This window comes from Barbus barbus (genome assembly GCF_936440315.1).
Source record: "Barbus barbus genome assembly, chromosome: 3".
NCBI classification, from domain to species: Eukaryota; Metazoa; Chordata; class Actinopteri; order Cypriniformes; family Cyprinidae; genus Barbus; species Barbus barbus.
Window position 1 is genome coordinate 27,315,047 of NC_136731.1, and position 14,023 is coordinate 27,329,069.

A 14,023-nucleotide genomic window follows, 5' to 3' on the forward strand; every position below is an offset into this window, starting at 1 on the left:
TTTGGTTAAATGGCAAACCATCCCATTTACAGCAAGTCTTAACAGATCAAAACAACAAAGGCACATCAAATTCAGTGTGATTCACAATTATGTAGCTAGCAGCCTAGATTCCCAAATGCCAATACTCATCTTCAAACTGCAATGCATGATCACCATAGTGCTTGTAGTTCTATTGGATCACATACAGGTGCTGGTCATAAAATTAGAATATCATGAAAAAGTTGATTTATTTCAGTAATACCATTCAAAAAGTGAAACTTGTATATTAGATTAATTCATTACACACAGACTGATATATTTCAAATGTTTATTTCCTTTAATTTTGATGATTATAACTGACAACTAATGAAAGTCCCAAATTCAGTATCTCAGAAAATTAGAATATCAATTAAGACCAATGCAAAAAAAAAAAAAAGATTTTTAGAAATGTTGGCCAACTGAAAAGTATGAACATGAAAAGTATGAGCATGTACAGCACTCAATATTTAGTTGGGGCTCCTTTGGCCTGGATTACTGCAGCAATGCGGCGTGGCATGGAGTCGATCAGTCTGTGGCACTGCTCAGGTGTTATGAGAGCCCATGTTGCTCTGATAGTGGCCTTCAGCTCTTCTGAATTGTTGGGTCTGGCGTATTGCATCTTCCTCTTCACAATACCCCATAGGTTTTCTATGGGGTTAAGGTCAGGCGAGTTTGCTGGCCAATCAAGAACAGGGAGACCATGGTCCTTAAACCAGGTACTGGTAGCTTTGGCAGTGTGTGCAGGTGAAATCTGCTTATGACACTCCATAAAGTTGGTCAGCAGCAGGAAGCATGAAGTGCTCTAAAACTTCCTGGTAGATGGCTGCGTTGACCTTGGACCTCAGAAAACACAATGGACCAACACCAGAAGATGACATGGCACCCCAAACCATCAATGACTGTGGAAACTTTACACTGGACCTCAAGCAACGTGGATTATGTGCCTCTCCTCTCTTCCTCCAGACTCTGGGACTTTGATTTCCAAAAGGAAATGCATAATTTACTTTCATCAGAGAACATAACTTTGGACCACTCAGCAGCAGTCCAGTCAAGACGCTTCTGACGCTGTCTCTTGTTCAAGAGTGGCTTGACACAAGGAATGCGACAGCTGAAACCCATGTCTTGCATACGTCTGTGCGTGGTGGTTCTTGAAGCACTGACTCCAGCTGCAGTCCACTCTTTGTGAATTGCCCCCACATTTTTGAATGGATTTTGTTTCACAATCCTCTCCAGGATGCGGTTATCCCTATTGCTTGTACACTTTTTTCTACCACATCTTGTCCTTCCCTTCGCCTCTCTATTAATGTGCTTGGACACAGAGCTCTGTGCCAGCCTCTTTAGCAATGACCTTTTGTGTCTTGCCCTCCTTGTGCAAGGTGTCAATGGTCGTCTTTTGGACAACTGTTAAGTCAGCAGTCTTCCCCATGATTGTGTAGCCTACAGAACTAGACTGAGAGACCATTTAAAGGCTTTTGCAGGTGTTTTGAGTTAATTAGCTGATTAGAGTGTGGCACCAGGTGTCTTCGATATTGAACATTTTCACAATATTCTAATTTTCTGAGATACTGAATTTGGGACTTTCATTAGTTGTCAGTTATAATCATCAAAATTAAAGGAAATAAACATTTGAAATATATCAGTCTGTGTGTAATGAATTAATCTAATATACAAGTTTCACTTTTTGAATGGTATTACTGAAATAAATCAACTTTTTCATGATATTCTAATTTTATGACCAGCACCTGTATAATAGGCAACACATTCTGATGGTTTTGCAGAATACTTTGACCGAACCCGTAAGAAAATATTTTCCACTCTTCATGAATTGCAGTAAACATCACATTACGCCAAGGTTTCCCGAGCTGGGGTTCTTGAAAGAACAGCACGAGGTTTGTGAGGCCATGAAAAGCTAATAATTAAATCAGAAAAACGTCAAATTAAAGTAACTGTGTGATATCTCCATTTTCTGTGTAATTATAGTCACCTGACTAGCGGCTGGTGTGTGCGGCTCTATAAAACCGGAAGACTTTGAGTGTATAAGCAGTACGTTTTTTTAGAAAGGAAATTTGAAAGAAAAAATAATTAGGGGTGAATCAGTACATAATCATTTACTGCCTTTAATAACATAATAATGCTACAAATATGTAATCTATTATTTATTTATTTTTGACAACTAGAACAGAGCTACTTCTTATGTAGAGAACTGCATCCCACAATGCAATGCAATGGATTTTTTGGATCATTTCCCAAAATTATTTTGATTAAAATGAAAACCCACAGTTTTACTTACTAATACAAACTAATACCCACAGTTTTGTTTATAGCAGTAGGGAGTAGGTCTAAGTAAACTGGTATACCAATCCGAATATGTCCATGTACCTTCTGTTGAATGACAATACTGCCCTCTTGTGTGTATACGCTAGAACCGAGTCGCTATTACCCATGAGCCTCAGGGGTCAATTAGTACAATAAATGTGCAATCTTAACTAAATACATTCAGAACTCCTATAAAATGTCAGCTTTTTATAAACACAAAATCCTTGAATAAGCTCTATAACTATACTACGATAGCATTAAAAAAAGATTAATGCCAATAAAGTAATCTTACTTCCAAATTCAACCCAATAAACCACCTTATGATCTTGAATTAGTCTGAAAGGTCACCATTAAAATAATGTAATCTACAGACATAAAAAAAAAAATGAAAAAAAAAAAAACATGCAGTTGAACATAAGACACATTCATCAGTAAATGTTAGGTTTAATTTGAAAACACAGTTCAAGCTCAATAAAACCACAGGTTATACATTTACAATATTTTAGTAACAGAAAAAAGTTCATCCGACAGTGGAGTCATATAAAAACATCTTGATAAAAGAGAAAGAGAAAATATTTTGTGCTTCCTAATGTCTAAAAATATGCCACGAGGACTATGAAATTCAAATAAAAAGTAATTAAAAACAAATCCTGTTTGTACTATGATATCACAATTTCATGTCCTTAATGGGGCATTTTCTTGCAAACATTTGTTCAATATACTGTATATACATTATTTTTGCAGTATGACATTACCAAGGAGTAAGTGGTGACAAAAACAGAGATTGCATTATCACTAAAACATGGTCATTTAACAGAGAAAAATAAAAATACTCCCACGTCAGGCTCATGTTCACAGGTGTCTCATCTGGTTGCAGAGCTCACGAGAGTCCACTTCAAAGACGAGAAACATTTAGAGATACAGGAAAGCTGTCGGTTATTGGCACAGTCGAGGACGTACGGACCTCGTCATTGATCACAAAAGCATCAATCAAGAAACCAATGCAAGCGTCAGTAGCACACAACATGGAGTGGAACCATGTTTATAGGATGACCATGCCTTTGAGAAGCAAAAGAACTCACATGGTCCAATAACTGCTGAAGAACACAATCCAAGGCTCTGTTCTTCTCCATGAAGTTCTTGCTTGCTTTCATAAAAGTCCTCAGGAGCAACGCTGTCACATTGGCATTTGTTATTACTCTGCATTTAAAAAGCATGCCTGCAGAGCCCACGCAGATCTCTATGAGATGGAAATCGGGGCTCAACAATAAGAATGAACCTCCAAACCAATGCTTCATCTATTCTTCATGAATTATGAACCTTTATCATTATGCATTTAGAGCATGTGGATGATAAAAATGCAGCATTTTTGACTGCTTTTTGTTGAAATGGTAAGGATATGACCTGGACAAGGTGTCTTGAAATTGAGATGTTGGCAGTATGAGGAAGGAGGCAGTCAGTCCTGAGGTGTGGGTGAAGGTGGGACCAAAGGTGCCCATGGTATGAGAACATTGGCACCACTTTATAAGGTCCAGAGGAGAGATGTGTTCATACGAGACTCGGTCTACAACATCAGAGAGAGGTCTTTTGAGGAGAAAGGGAGTTCACCCTGATCAGATGCCAGCCTCCTGTGTGTCTGTGCTCTCATCAAAAAGAAAATATTCTGGCTGACAGCACATCACTTTTATATCCTCTTCTGGGATGGCAAGTTTCCCCTCAAATCTGGGAATGAAAGCAATTTGTGGTACAGAAGCAAAAAGCCCAGGAAATTGCGGGCTTTGAAAGTCACACTGAATTACAGCACAAGTTACTGAGGCTTGCCGCTCTCTTCCATTTCTTTGGAAAAAAAAAAAAGACAGGACACTGATGACTTTACTTCCTGCCATATTGGTGTCCCCTTTCCTGAGGACTAAACTGATCAGCAAAATTAAGGTCCAAATGTTAAGTTTACATTGTATACACTACAATGAACTTATCCCAGCTTCTTTCCCAGAACAGATAAGCGATGACAAATTGTCCAAGCTGGTCCCAGTGTCTCTATGTTTGTACAGTTTTAGGACAAATGTAATGTTCAGATGTGATCCCAGCATCAGACTAAGCAATTCTAGAGTTCTGTTGTATTCAGACTGAAAGTACTTGGATATAAAAGCAGTTTGAGGTTGTCCAGATCATCAGCTTTTGGTCCAGGTCATCAAGGTCATCAAGGTTTGGTCAACTATCTGATGAGGTTTCCTAAACGTCCTCTTTGTTAGGCTGATTTTGTCCAGCTCTGGTTGTCCAGGTTTTCCAGTAATGGCAGTGGATACAGCCCAGTTAAATGAGTAGTTGGATTAATTCAGTCCATGTGTATTGAGAAGAACCCAACAAGAATTTCAATAGGTAAACATCTACAAACCATAATTTCTCTGAAAACTCAAGCCTGTAAATGAGATGAAAAAAAAATAAAAAATCTTCTCCTCACAACCAGCGTATGCTACAGATTTAGGCCAGAAACATACTATACACAAGTACAAAAATGCATAAGCTAACTATGCTAACTCAAGCTTGATTTCATGCATTACACTGGAATCCGTAACGTAACAAGTCAAGCATTTCTGTGAACTTCCACAGTCAAATTTTTATCTTTAACGTCCATTTGAGAGAAACTTGGGCTGTGTCTGAAATATAGTGCACTATTTGGTGTCTGCAACTACAGTGAACATAATCAAGTACACTCACTTCCATAATTCACTGCAACTGATGTACACTCAATGGCTAGCTGCTATTGAATACAAAATGCACTGCGAGAGTCATGCCGAATGTATTCTGCATCTTGCCAGTAGATGGCGTTCACTGCTCAAGCAAATTCGCTCACTCCTTTTCTTTCACTTATTTAAGTGGACTATATTAGTAATGCAGTGAATAAAACAACAGGTGTATCACTCCCTTGAGTATGGAGGTTAGTGCCAAAGCACGTACAATGAGTCGACACATTCTTGGCATCTGCATTTGTTTACTAGAGTAGAGTATGTTTTTGGACTTCTTTCTCGCACCATTTCATTAGAACAGCTAACGTTAATTTAAAAACTGCCATCTAAGCCTAAACAAGTGGTACCCAATTACTGAATTCTGGGAAAATTCTCACTGCTCCCACGCTGTTCAGATTAGATCGGTTCAGTTATATTACAGTAGATGCCACTGATGTAAACGGTAGAGTTGGGATGTGGCAGTAGGTCTTGCAAATGTAGAAGGTCACATTACTTCAAATGACCAGAGGACAGAGGCTATGCAGGGATGTAGGGTTATGGGCGTTAAACCTAGTCCAGTTCTTCAGTTTTGGACCTTTCTGAACCTCTGGCAAGAGCAACACAAATGAGCAAGGGCAGCATGGATCAACACACACACACGTCACTCAATGTATCTGTAGGTAATGAAGTTCATACTCATTACAGACGCTCACACACAAGCACTTAGGGCTGAGAGTAACCCTACTAGCTGCCTGAACTGAACCGGCCATCTGGAAACAGCACAAGAGGCCTCTGGAACATTCCTCTGACAGCAGTATTTACATGATGCAAGGACGTCCTTTATCAGCTGGGTTGGAGAGCACGCATCAAAGATCAGCATGGCTGGATGGGTGGGCCTGGGGTGAAACCGGTCTGGGCTGTGGGAACAACATGTGGGTGAGTGGGAGCTTTAGACCGAAAGGAAAGAAGACAGTGCTTCCTCTAGTTTGCTGAGGTGCCGCTGTTGGGGTCGGGCCAGGCATTGGCCAGATACTTGGCCCTCATGCTGGATGTGTACTGGAGAGAGACAAACATTGAGAAAGAAAAATTAAAAATCTTTTAGACTTAGTTTTAACAAAAAAATAAAAAAATGCTATAGATAAGTGTGTGCAACATGCCTGGCTGTCACAGTGGCACTGTTAATACCTGGTATTAAAGACAGATGCTTCATGATTGCATATTAAGGATGAACTGTAAATGACTTATTTTATAATTACATTTATCATATTATACAAAAAACATACTTTATCATATTAATGTTAAAATTTGCTGAAAATTCATTCAAATGTGTTATTAATTAGATTAATTTAAAAATTAGGTAGTAATCTATATGTAAAAACAAGACATTTAGCATGCACAACTAAGTAACCAATTATGATGCCAATAAGAAAAATGCTACGGATATTGTATATTGTACATCCCTAATACATAATACATTCTTTAAAAAATGTTTTGATTGGAAACTGCACCTTGAAAGATTTGATACCCTTGTTTTGGCATAATGAGTGTGTTAGTGAAGTTAAAATATCAAAATAACAACAACCAAAAAAGTAAAATAATAAAATAAACAATTAAATTGGGATAAAATTGAATAAAAACTATGTAGACATTTGCGGAAAAAAAACTAATAAAAATGACAAACTCAACAAAAAAATAAGTAGTAACAGAAAAAAGTTCATAAAAATAAATGCATTATAAAATGAACAAAATAATAACTAACAACAATAACGTCTGTCACAGCACACCCAGAATCATTTAGACAGCCTTTTACATGCAATATTAATGTGTTTGTAGAGACTGAACTAGTGCAATTAGTATTTATTTAATTATTTAATGGCAAATAAATGCACATTTCAACTTTGACTGTTTGCCGTTTTGATAGACTGAACAAATAAATGAAAGTATAAAAACTACTTTTCTATTTTCTACTTTTCTTACATGTAACCTAACCACTAACAAGATTTGATATACAAAAACGAGGAGACATATCTTCATACTTCTAGACCTAAAATTACCCTAATACTAACATAAATCCTCTTTTGATTCCCTTAAGCTTATTTATTGTTTAAATGTGGCATGAATATAACTGGCTGATTGCTCCATCTGCCGATTACATTTGCAAAATGGCTAGTTCAAACAGCTGCAAATAGCTTAATAATAAGATAATGAGTCATTCCCTCAGACAGGTATTAACAACTTCAGTCACATGTTTCTAAATGAAAGACAAGTCTAATCTGTACATTCAAATCCAGTGCACACCAATCATCATCAGTTTACAGATGCATATGTAGCGACTAGAGCTGACCGATCTTAGTCAAAACTCAAATTTCAACACATCAAGCTGATACTGATACCAGTAATGCATCCCTAATAGGACTACCTAATAACATTTACTTTTTCAAGATAAAAATACTAATCACTTGTGAAAGGTGTAACTAATGTTACACAAAACACGACTACAGGACATTACAGTACTTGTTTACACTGACAGAGGTTGCTTATTAATATTACTCAGTGCTTATTAGTGTAACTGCACTGTAACGAGGACACATTCAAATAAAACTTGACCGAGATTTGCTGATTTTCACTGAAATGAGTGACCGTGAATTACAAATTAATAGCACAGCGGCTCAGTGACCTCTATCAATTTAATGACTGTCAGTGTGAATGCACCTTTAGGATGCTAATCATTAGCCAAACTAAATTAAAAAGCAGTTCTCTCCCTTAATGTCTGCTTTAATGCATTTATTCTTCTCTGTGTTCTTGGAAATTGGATTATCTGTCAGATATGTGAAGAGTTAGTGCAGGTGGAGGGAGAACATGTCATACCAGGGATACACACAACAAAAACACTAGGGGCAGCTTGCTTGGGTCAGAGTGAGGGCGGTTTGGGAAGGAATCACACTGTTGTGTTTTTTGTATTTAAAGGGAGGAAAGTGGGCCAATAAGTGGGAGTTGGGGCATATGAGTACCTGTTGGAATAGCCGAGGCTGTTACCAAAACGAGCGGGAACTCTCCGATGGCTTTAACTGCCAGCTGTGATGGCTGTTACTGTCCGTGGATGTCAAATACAACTGTGTGGGTTTGCAGAAAAGAAAACGACAAGAAACTGTAGAGCAGATAGACACCACTGACTGCTTCTCCAGCTCACAAGAAACACGTACACATGCACTCCCAAACACACACACACACACACACACACAGCGTCTAGAGGACACGAGACCAGACACAAGGGTGTGAGGGGACACAAGTATACGGTGTGAGTGGGGTTAACTTACATCAGCAAGCCCTGACAATCTGTATCTCACCTAAACTACCAGCCAACTAACTCATTTTAACAGAGATTTTTAGCTTCATTTAAAGTTTGCCTAGTGATAATGTTTCTTAAAAACAGAGTACATTTGTGGTCATGTAACTGATTTGCCAAAAATGAAAATGCAAGTGTCAGCGTCAATAGTCTTGTGAGCAGCGTGCCGACATGCAGTGCCCCACTGCGCTTCAGGTGTCCTGAGTTTGAGTCCCGGCCCGTTGATCTTTCCCGATCCCGTCCCCCTTTCTTTCTCCCAGTTTGCTTCCTGTCTAGCTACTATCCTATTATAATAAATGCAAGAACCCCCACCCAAAAAAAGTAAATAATAATAAATAAATAATAAATAATATATAAATAATAAATATAATAATAATATGCAAGTAAAAAAGATGATTATATGTATGTGAAATTTAAATGTAAACGATAATTAGTCATACAAAAACTAATGCATAATTCCAAAATTTATGTAAAATAATGCATTGAATATAATTGCAAAAGTCAACAATAAGACACTAGCGCTCATCAGAAGCTATATAAAAATGTATTTTAATAATATACACTAATCTTATAAGCAATCTTAATCAAATTTTTTTATAAGACCATAAAACTGTATTCTCATCTGGTGGAATGCATGACTGTTACAAGACACAAATACACCAAATAAGGAAATGTAACATTAGAAAAATGTCACAAAAAAAATAAATAAATAAATAGTTCCATTGTCTAACATGTATGAAGCACAGTTCAGACAGAAGTCACTTTCAAACCAAGCAGTTTTCTGTTGAACTTGTTGTGAAATCTGCATAAGGAAATCATTCGCCTTCATACTAAATGACTGGATTTCGCTCAAGAAAATTCGCCAAACTGTTAAGAAAACCTTGAAAACCAAAATAATATAAGTGTCTGAAAGCACACGTCAATATCTCCTCGACATCATGGATCCACATCGCCACCTAATGTTCACAGTTGTAATGACAAGATTTAAGTGAACTTTTATTTTGGTGCTTATGGTAGGTAGGCAGTTGCTCAAAAGAAATCCTATTTTAGTTTTTACTAGTCGACTAGGTGGTGCAGAACAAGTACTGGGAATGTCAGTGTCTGTTAATGAGTGAATGCTAACAGCCCCACCAACTAATCTCCCCAGCGAATTAGTTTCTGGGTTGGCGGATTCCTGCAGACAAGAATGAAACCGACAAGCCATACTGTCTGAACTCTTAGCCACACCAATCTTTTAAATATTTTTTCCTCAAAAATGTTAAGAGTAAAGAGTACAGCAAGACTGTTTTTGTACTCTAGTTCTTATTTTGGGAACTTCATATTGATTGGCTCCCAAAAAGAGCTGTTGAAATAAATTAATACTTGTCTATGTGAAATGTCAGAGGCACTCAGGTAATCAATCACCCCCACTTCCGTGTCGGAGCACTGAGTTTAACAACCCAATTTCAGCAATTACAGGTGACTGTGCTGATGCCTCGCTTCAGTTATCAAGGTGTTTCGAGTCGACAAGTAGGCAGCTGGCTCAAAATCTCGGTTCTCCTTTTCCTCACACACAAAATAAATCAATGCGACATCGATCTATGGGTATAAATCACCACCCTACCTAAACTGTTCTGTAAGATTGGGCAAGCAAGAAGTTCCCAACAGCAGAAGTTGTCCAACAGCAGTTGGCTTGAAAGGTCCGCTTACTCAACTTAATCATTTAATTAGATATTTACTTGAACAGAGTTCAGGGCTCTTTGTAACGACTTGCTGTGTACAGTGAAACTACAGTGGGGGAGATCATTGATTTACACAAGCAAACTACAAGAACGTGCTATTTGAGTTGAACATTTAAGCATTCAGGCTGTCAAAATGACTCTGTGGTTTGTGCGTTAGTGTGTTTATGATTATTGTGTTTGTATGTCGTCATTCACTGAGGACGAGTGCAGATACTTACAGACGGAGGAGGAGATTCTCTCCCGATCAGAGGAGTGTTCTCACAGCGAGGGTTCTGGAAGTTTGCATTCTGGGTCCTGGACATGAGACACACACTCTTTACAAAGATTCAAAATCCTCCTGCATTAATGTTACTAATCTATTTCAAATTTATTGTACTTGTTTATTTACACCACCCTTTAAAAGTTTGGGGTTGGGAAGATTTTTTTAAAATGCTTTTGAAAGAACAAAAACACAGTAAAAACACCAATATTGTGAAATATTACAATTTAAAAGACCTGTTTGTTATTTTAATATATTTTAAAATGTAATTTATTCCCATGATGTCAAAGCTAAATTTTCAGCATCATTACTCCAGTCTTCAGTGTCACATGATCCTCCAGAAATCATGTTTATATGTCGATTTGCTGCTCAAGAAACATTTATTTCATCAATGTTGAAATGGTGCTGCTTTGCACTTGCTGCTTTCAGGATTTTTTGATGAATAGAATTGTTTTACAATTCAACTTCTAATAGTAAAAGTAGTAGTATAAAAGAAAAAAATATCAGCTTATTATTATTATTAAGTGGAATCAATATACAAAGCAGTTTTGTGATGTAAATAGTGGTGTATTTGTTTCCATAGTCATTTTACGTGACAAATAAAAGTTTCACTCAAATGACTTAGAGTTTATCATTTTTAAATGAATGGTGGCACATGGAAGAACCAAAAAGAGATGTAATAGAAAATGTGTGAGCATCAGAAGTATCGGTCAAACTGAATATCAGGCTATTCCTACAAAAAACTCAATGGATCCCTCACAGAATGGAAAAGGTGACCTGTATGTGTTCATATGTATTGGCTGTTGACGTCATACATGTGTGTGTGTGTGTGTGTTTAACTCACATGTACTCAGTAACAGGAGCGTTGCTGACAGTGTGTGCTCCTGCAGGGATGCTGGTCTCGCTGCCGTAGCTGCTGCCGCAGCTGTAGAGACTTGGCATGTGTACCCGGTACAGGTTATCATGATTCTGTCTGCCTCCAGGAGCCATGGACTCCTCCTCACTGTCCTCATTAGGCCTGTATGCACAAACACACACAGACAGACACAATACTGTTAGCTGGAATCAAATAACCGCTTTTATTCAAAGTGACTTATTACAGGGACAGATCCATCAGCTCAAACTGTCTTGAGCTCAGTGGTGATACTTCATTGATTTCAGAGGACATCAGCTGTAGTTTGATATTGTTTAATCTGTCAACACAGCCCAATGTCACGCAACTTGTGAATTGCTGTGAAGTCACCTCAGTGAAAGCTCACTGCGTGATCGCTGTGGGAGTGTGAATTGGAGTAAAACTGCCAGTTAGCAGTGTTAGAGACTGCATATAGCTGACAAGCAGTCACTAAACATATGTGACCCTGGAGCACAAAACCAGTCAATACACTGTATGGGTCAAAATTATCGATTTTTCTTTTATGCCAAAATCTATTAGGATATTAAGTAAAGATCATGTTCCATGCACATATATTGTGCAAATTTCCAACCATAAATATACCAAAACTTAATTTTTGATTAGTAATATGCATTGATTAGAACATGTCAGTTTCAGAAAATTTACCCTTATGACTGGTTTTGTGGTCCATTGTCACATATATCATCAGCGTAGTCCAATAAATAAATCTTAATTCAAAGTGGAAATCCAAAACTTCAGAGAAACAGATGAATCCACTCTAAATTGGGGGGTGGGGTGGGATATGAATCATACCACTGTGATATGCCCAACTATACATTGATACATTAATAAATTCCATCTGATCTTCACTATCAATGCGTCACACTGATATGAACAGAAGAGGGCGCTCTCTGCTGTGTTACTAATGACAAACAGGAAGAGCACATCAAGTCCACAGAGGCATGTGCTCTGCTTGCTTTCAGTCACAGGGAACAAAGAGAGAAGCATGCATTTGGCCAAGAGGGAGGACATATTTTCGTTTGAGGGAAAGCCTGGAACCACACAAAAACCTGCATCAGTGACTCTGTGACTCTTGACAGACCACTAACAAGTCTGTTCTCCTGTGTCCACTGATTGGATTACATGCGACCAGGATTGTACGAGTACGAGATGTATCTTCACTGTGTTAGCTTAATGAACGTGAATGAAAAAGCTGATGGTGACCAGAGAGAGAAAAATGAACACTATCAGGAAGGCTGTGAACGGGGGCAGCCCCTGCTGGACATGGATACGCTTGATGAACTATTCTACTATACTTGAACTATTCAGTATACACTAGTTCAGCTTCAATACAACTCCAGCCAACACTTGAAAATTATCACTGGCATAAAGTGTGGTTGCATTATTGTCCACAAAAGTAAACTCAGAGGTGATCCAGTAAACAACTTGTTCACACCAAGTGATCATTTTCAGTACTAGGATTCATGACAAAAATAATTATACTTTTATGCCATTTAGTTGGAGCACATTTCGATTTTTTAATTATCAGAAATACTTGTTAACCTATGATGATTTTCGTGAAATTTTGTAACTTTTTCATTTAGGGTCATGAACAAGGTTGCAACACTTTAATATGTTGCAGAAATGTGTGAACGTAGTGTGAATAGCTGTGTACTATGAGACGCACACTTATGAGTGTGATAATTACATAATATGCTTAAGCTGGTGTCTTTGTCCTTTCTATCTCCTCCAGTGTAATCCTGTTTGCCTGATGCAGGCCTGTCCTGGGAGATCAGACGAAATTATTGCAGTTTATATAATTATGGGAGGAAGATGTGAGCGATTCCCACACAGAGCGCTTGGAAGGAAGGAACGGTGGAAGAGATGGAGCAAGGCAGCTGTTTCCGTTTAGATTTTGACCAAAGAGCGTAACGGAAGCACGAGGTGTCCAACCATAGTCTTCGTAACAATGCCCATGGACACACAAATACACCACTAACTACTTCCACTGGTGTTTAATCTTTGGCTTAATCCTCCCGAGTGCATTAACTACAAAAATGAGGATGTTCCACTGAATGGCTGCGTCATACTGCTAACACTAACTTGTGTGGGAAAAGAACAATGTGTTTTATGACAATAACAAAACTGCTGCTTTTTCTTTGATGCACTATAAGCCTGATAATACATATTTCATGTGATATAGTGTTGGGAGTATATAGTATAAAGTCACTATCAGATGCTTACTTTTAGTAATAGTATAGCTGTCATAAAATTGTAGGTAGGTATAACGTATACATACAACACACATATATACACATATGGATATATACATATGGTTTTAATATTATTAAACTGTCTAGTAATGACTAACACTTTTTTTTTACTTAACTATAATAACCCCTCTATAATTCATAATAATTATAACAACTATTATTATATAAAACCATAAAATAATATTTGTAACATTTATGAATTTTTTTCTCTTCAGATCTCACCTTTTGCCATGCCATGTGTGTGGCACACTGCAGACGACGGAGGTGAACATGAGAGCTGTGATGAACGAGAACAGCACCAGGTAGATCAGGCCCTCCAGTCCATCATAACACACTCCAGTCAATGCCTGCACATAATCCTGCACACAAACAGAAAGACAGTCACAGCACTGCACACAAACACTGAAAATTCTGTCATCATTCACTCATTGCCATTATTGACTTTCTTTCATCAGCGGAAGCACAAAAGTAG

At 37.8% G+C, this 14,023-nt stretch overlaps 1 protein-coding gene across 1 annotated transcript in view; it reads right to left on the minus strand.

The window, feature by feature from the left end:
* Positions 1-2,760: 2,760 nt before the first annotated feature.
* Positions 2,761-14,023, minus strand: part of LOC306853287 (protein tweety homolog 3-like) — a 69,641-nt gene continuing 58,378 nt past the window's right edge. Inside the window, exons 11-14 of the mRNA XM_079390584.1 lie at positions 13,774-13,910; positions 11,231-11,404; positions 10,346-10,421; positions 2,761-6,116 (exon numbers count right to left, since the gene is read on the minus strand). Of these exons, the coding sequence (XP_079246710.1) occupies positions 6,042-6,116; positions 10,346-10,421; positions 11,231-11,404; positions 13,774-13,910 (462 nt within the window). The 3' untranslated portion in view covers positions 2,761-6,041. The remainder of the gene's footprint in view (positions 6,117-10,345; positions 10,422-11,230; positions 11,405-13,773; positions 13,911-14,023) is intronic.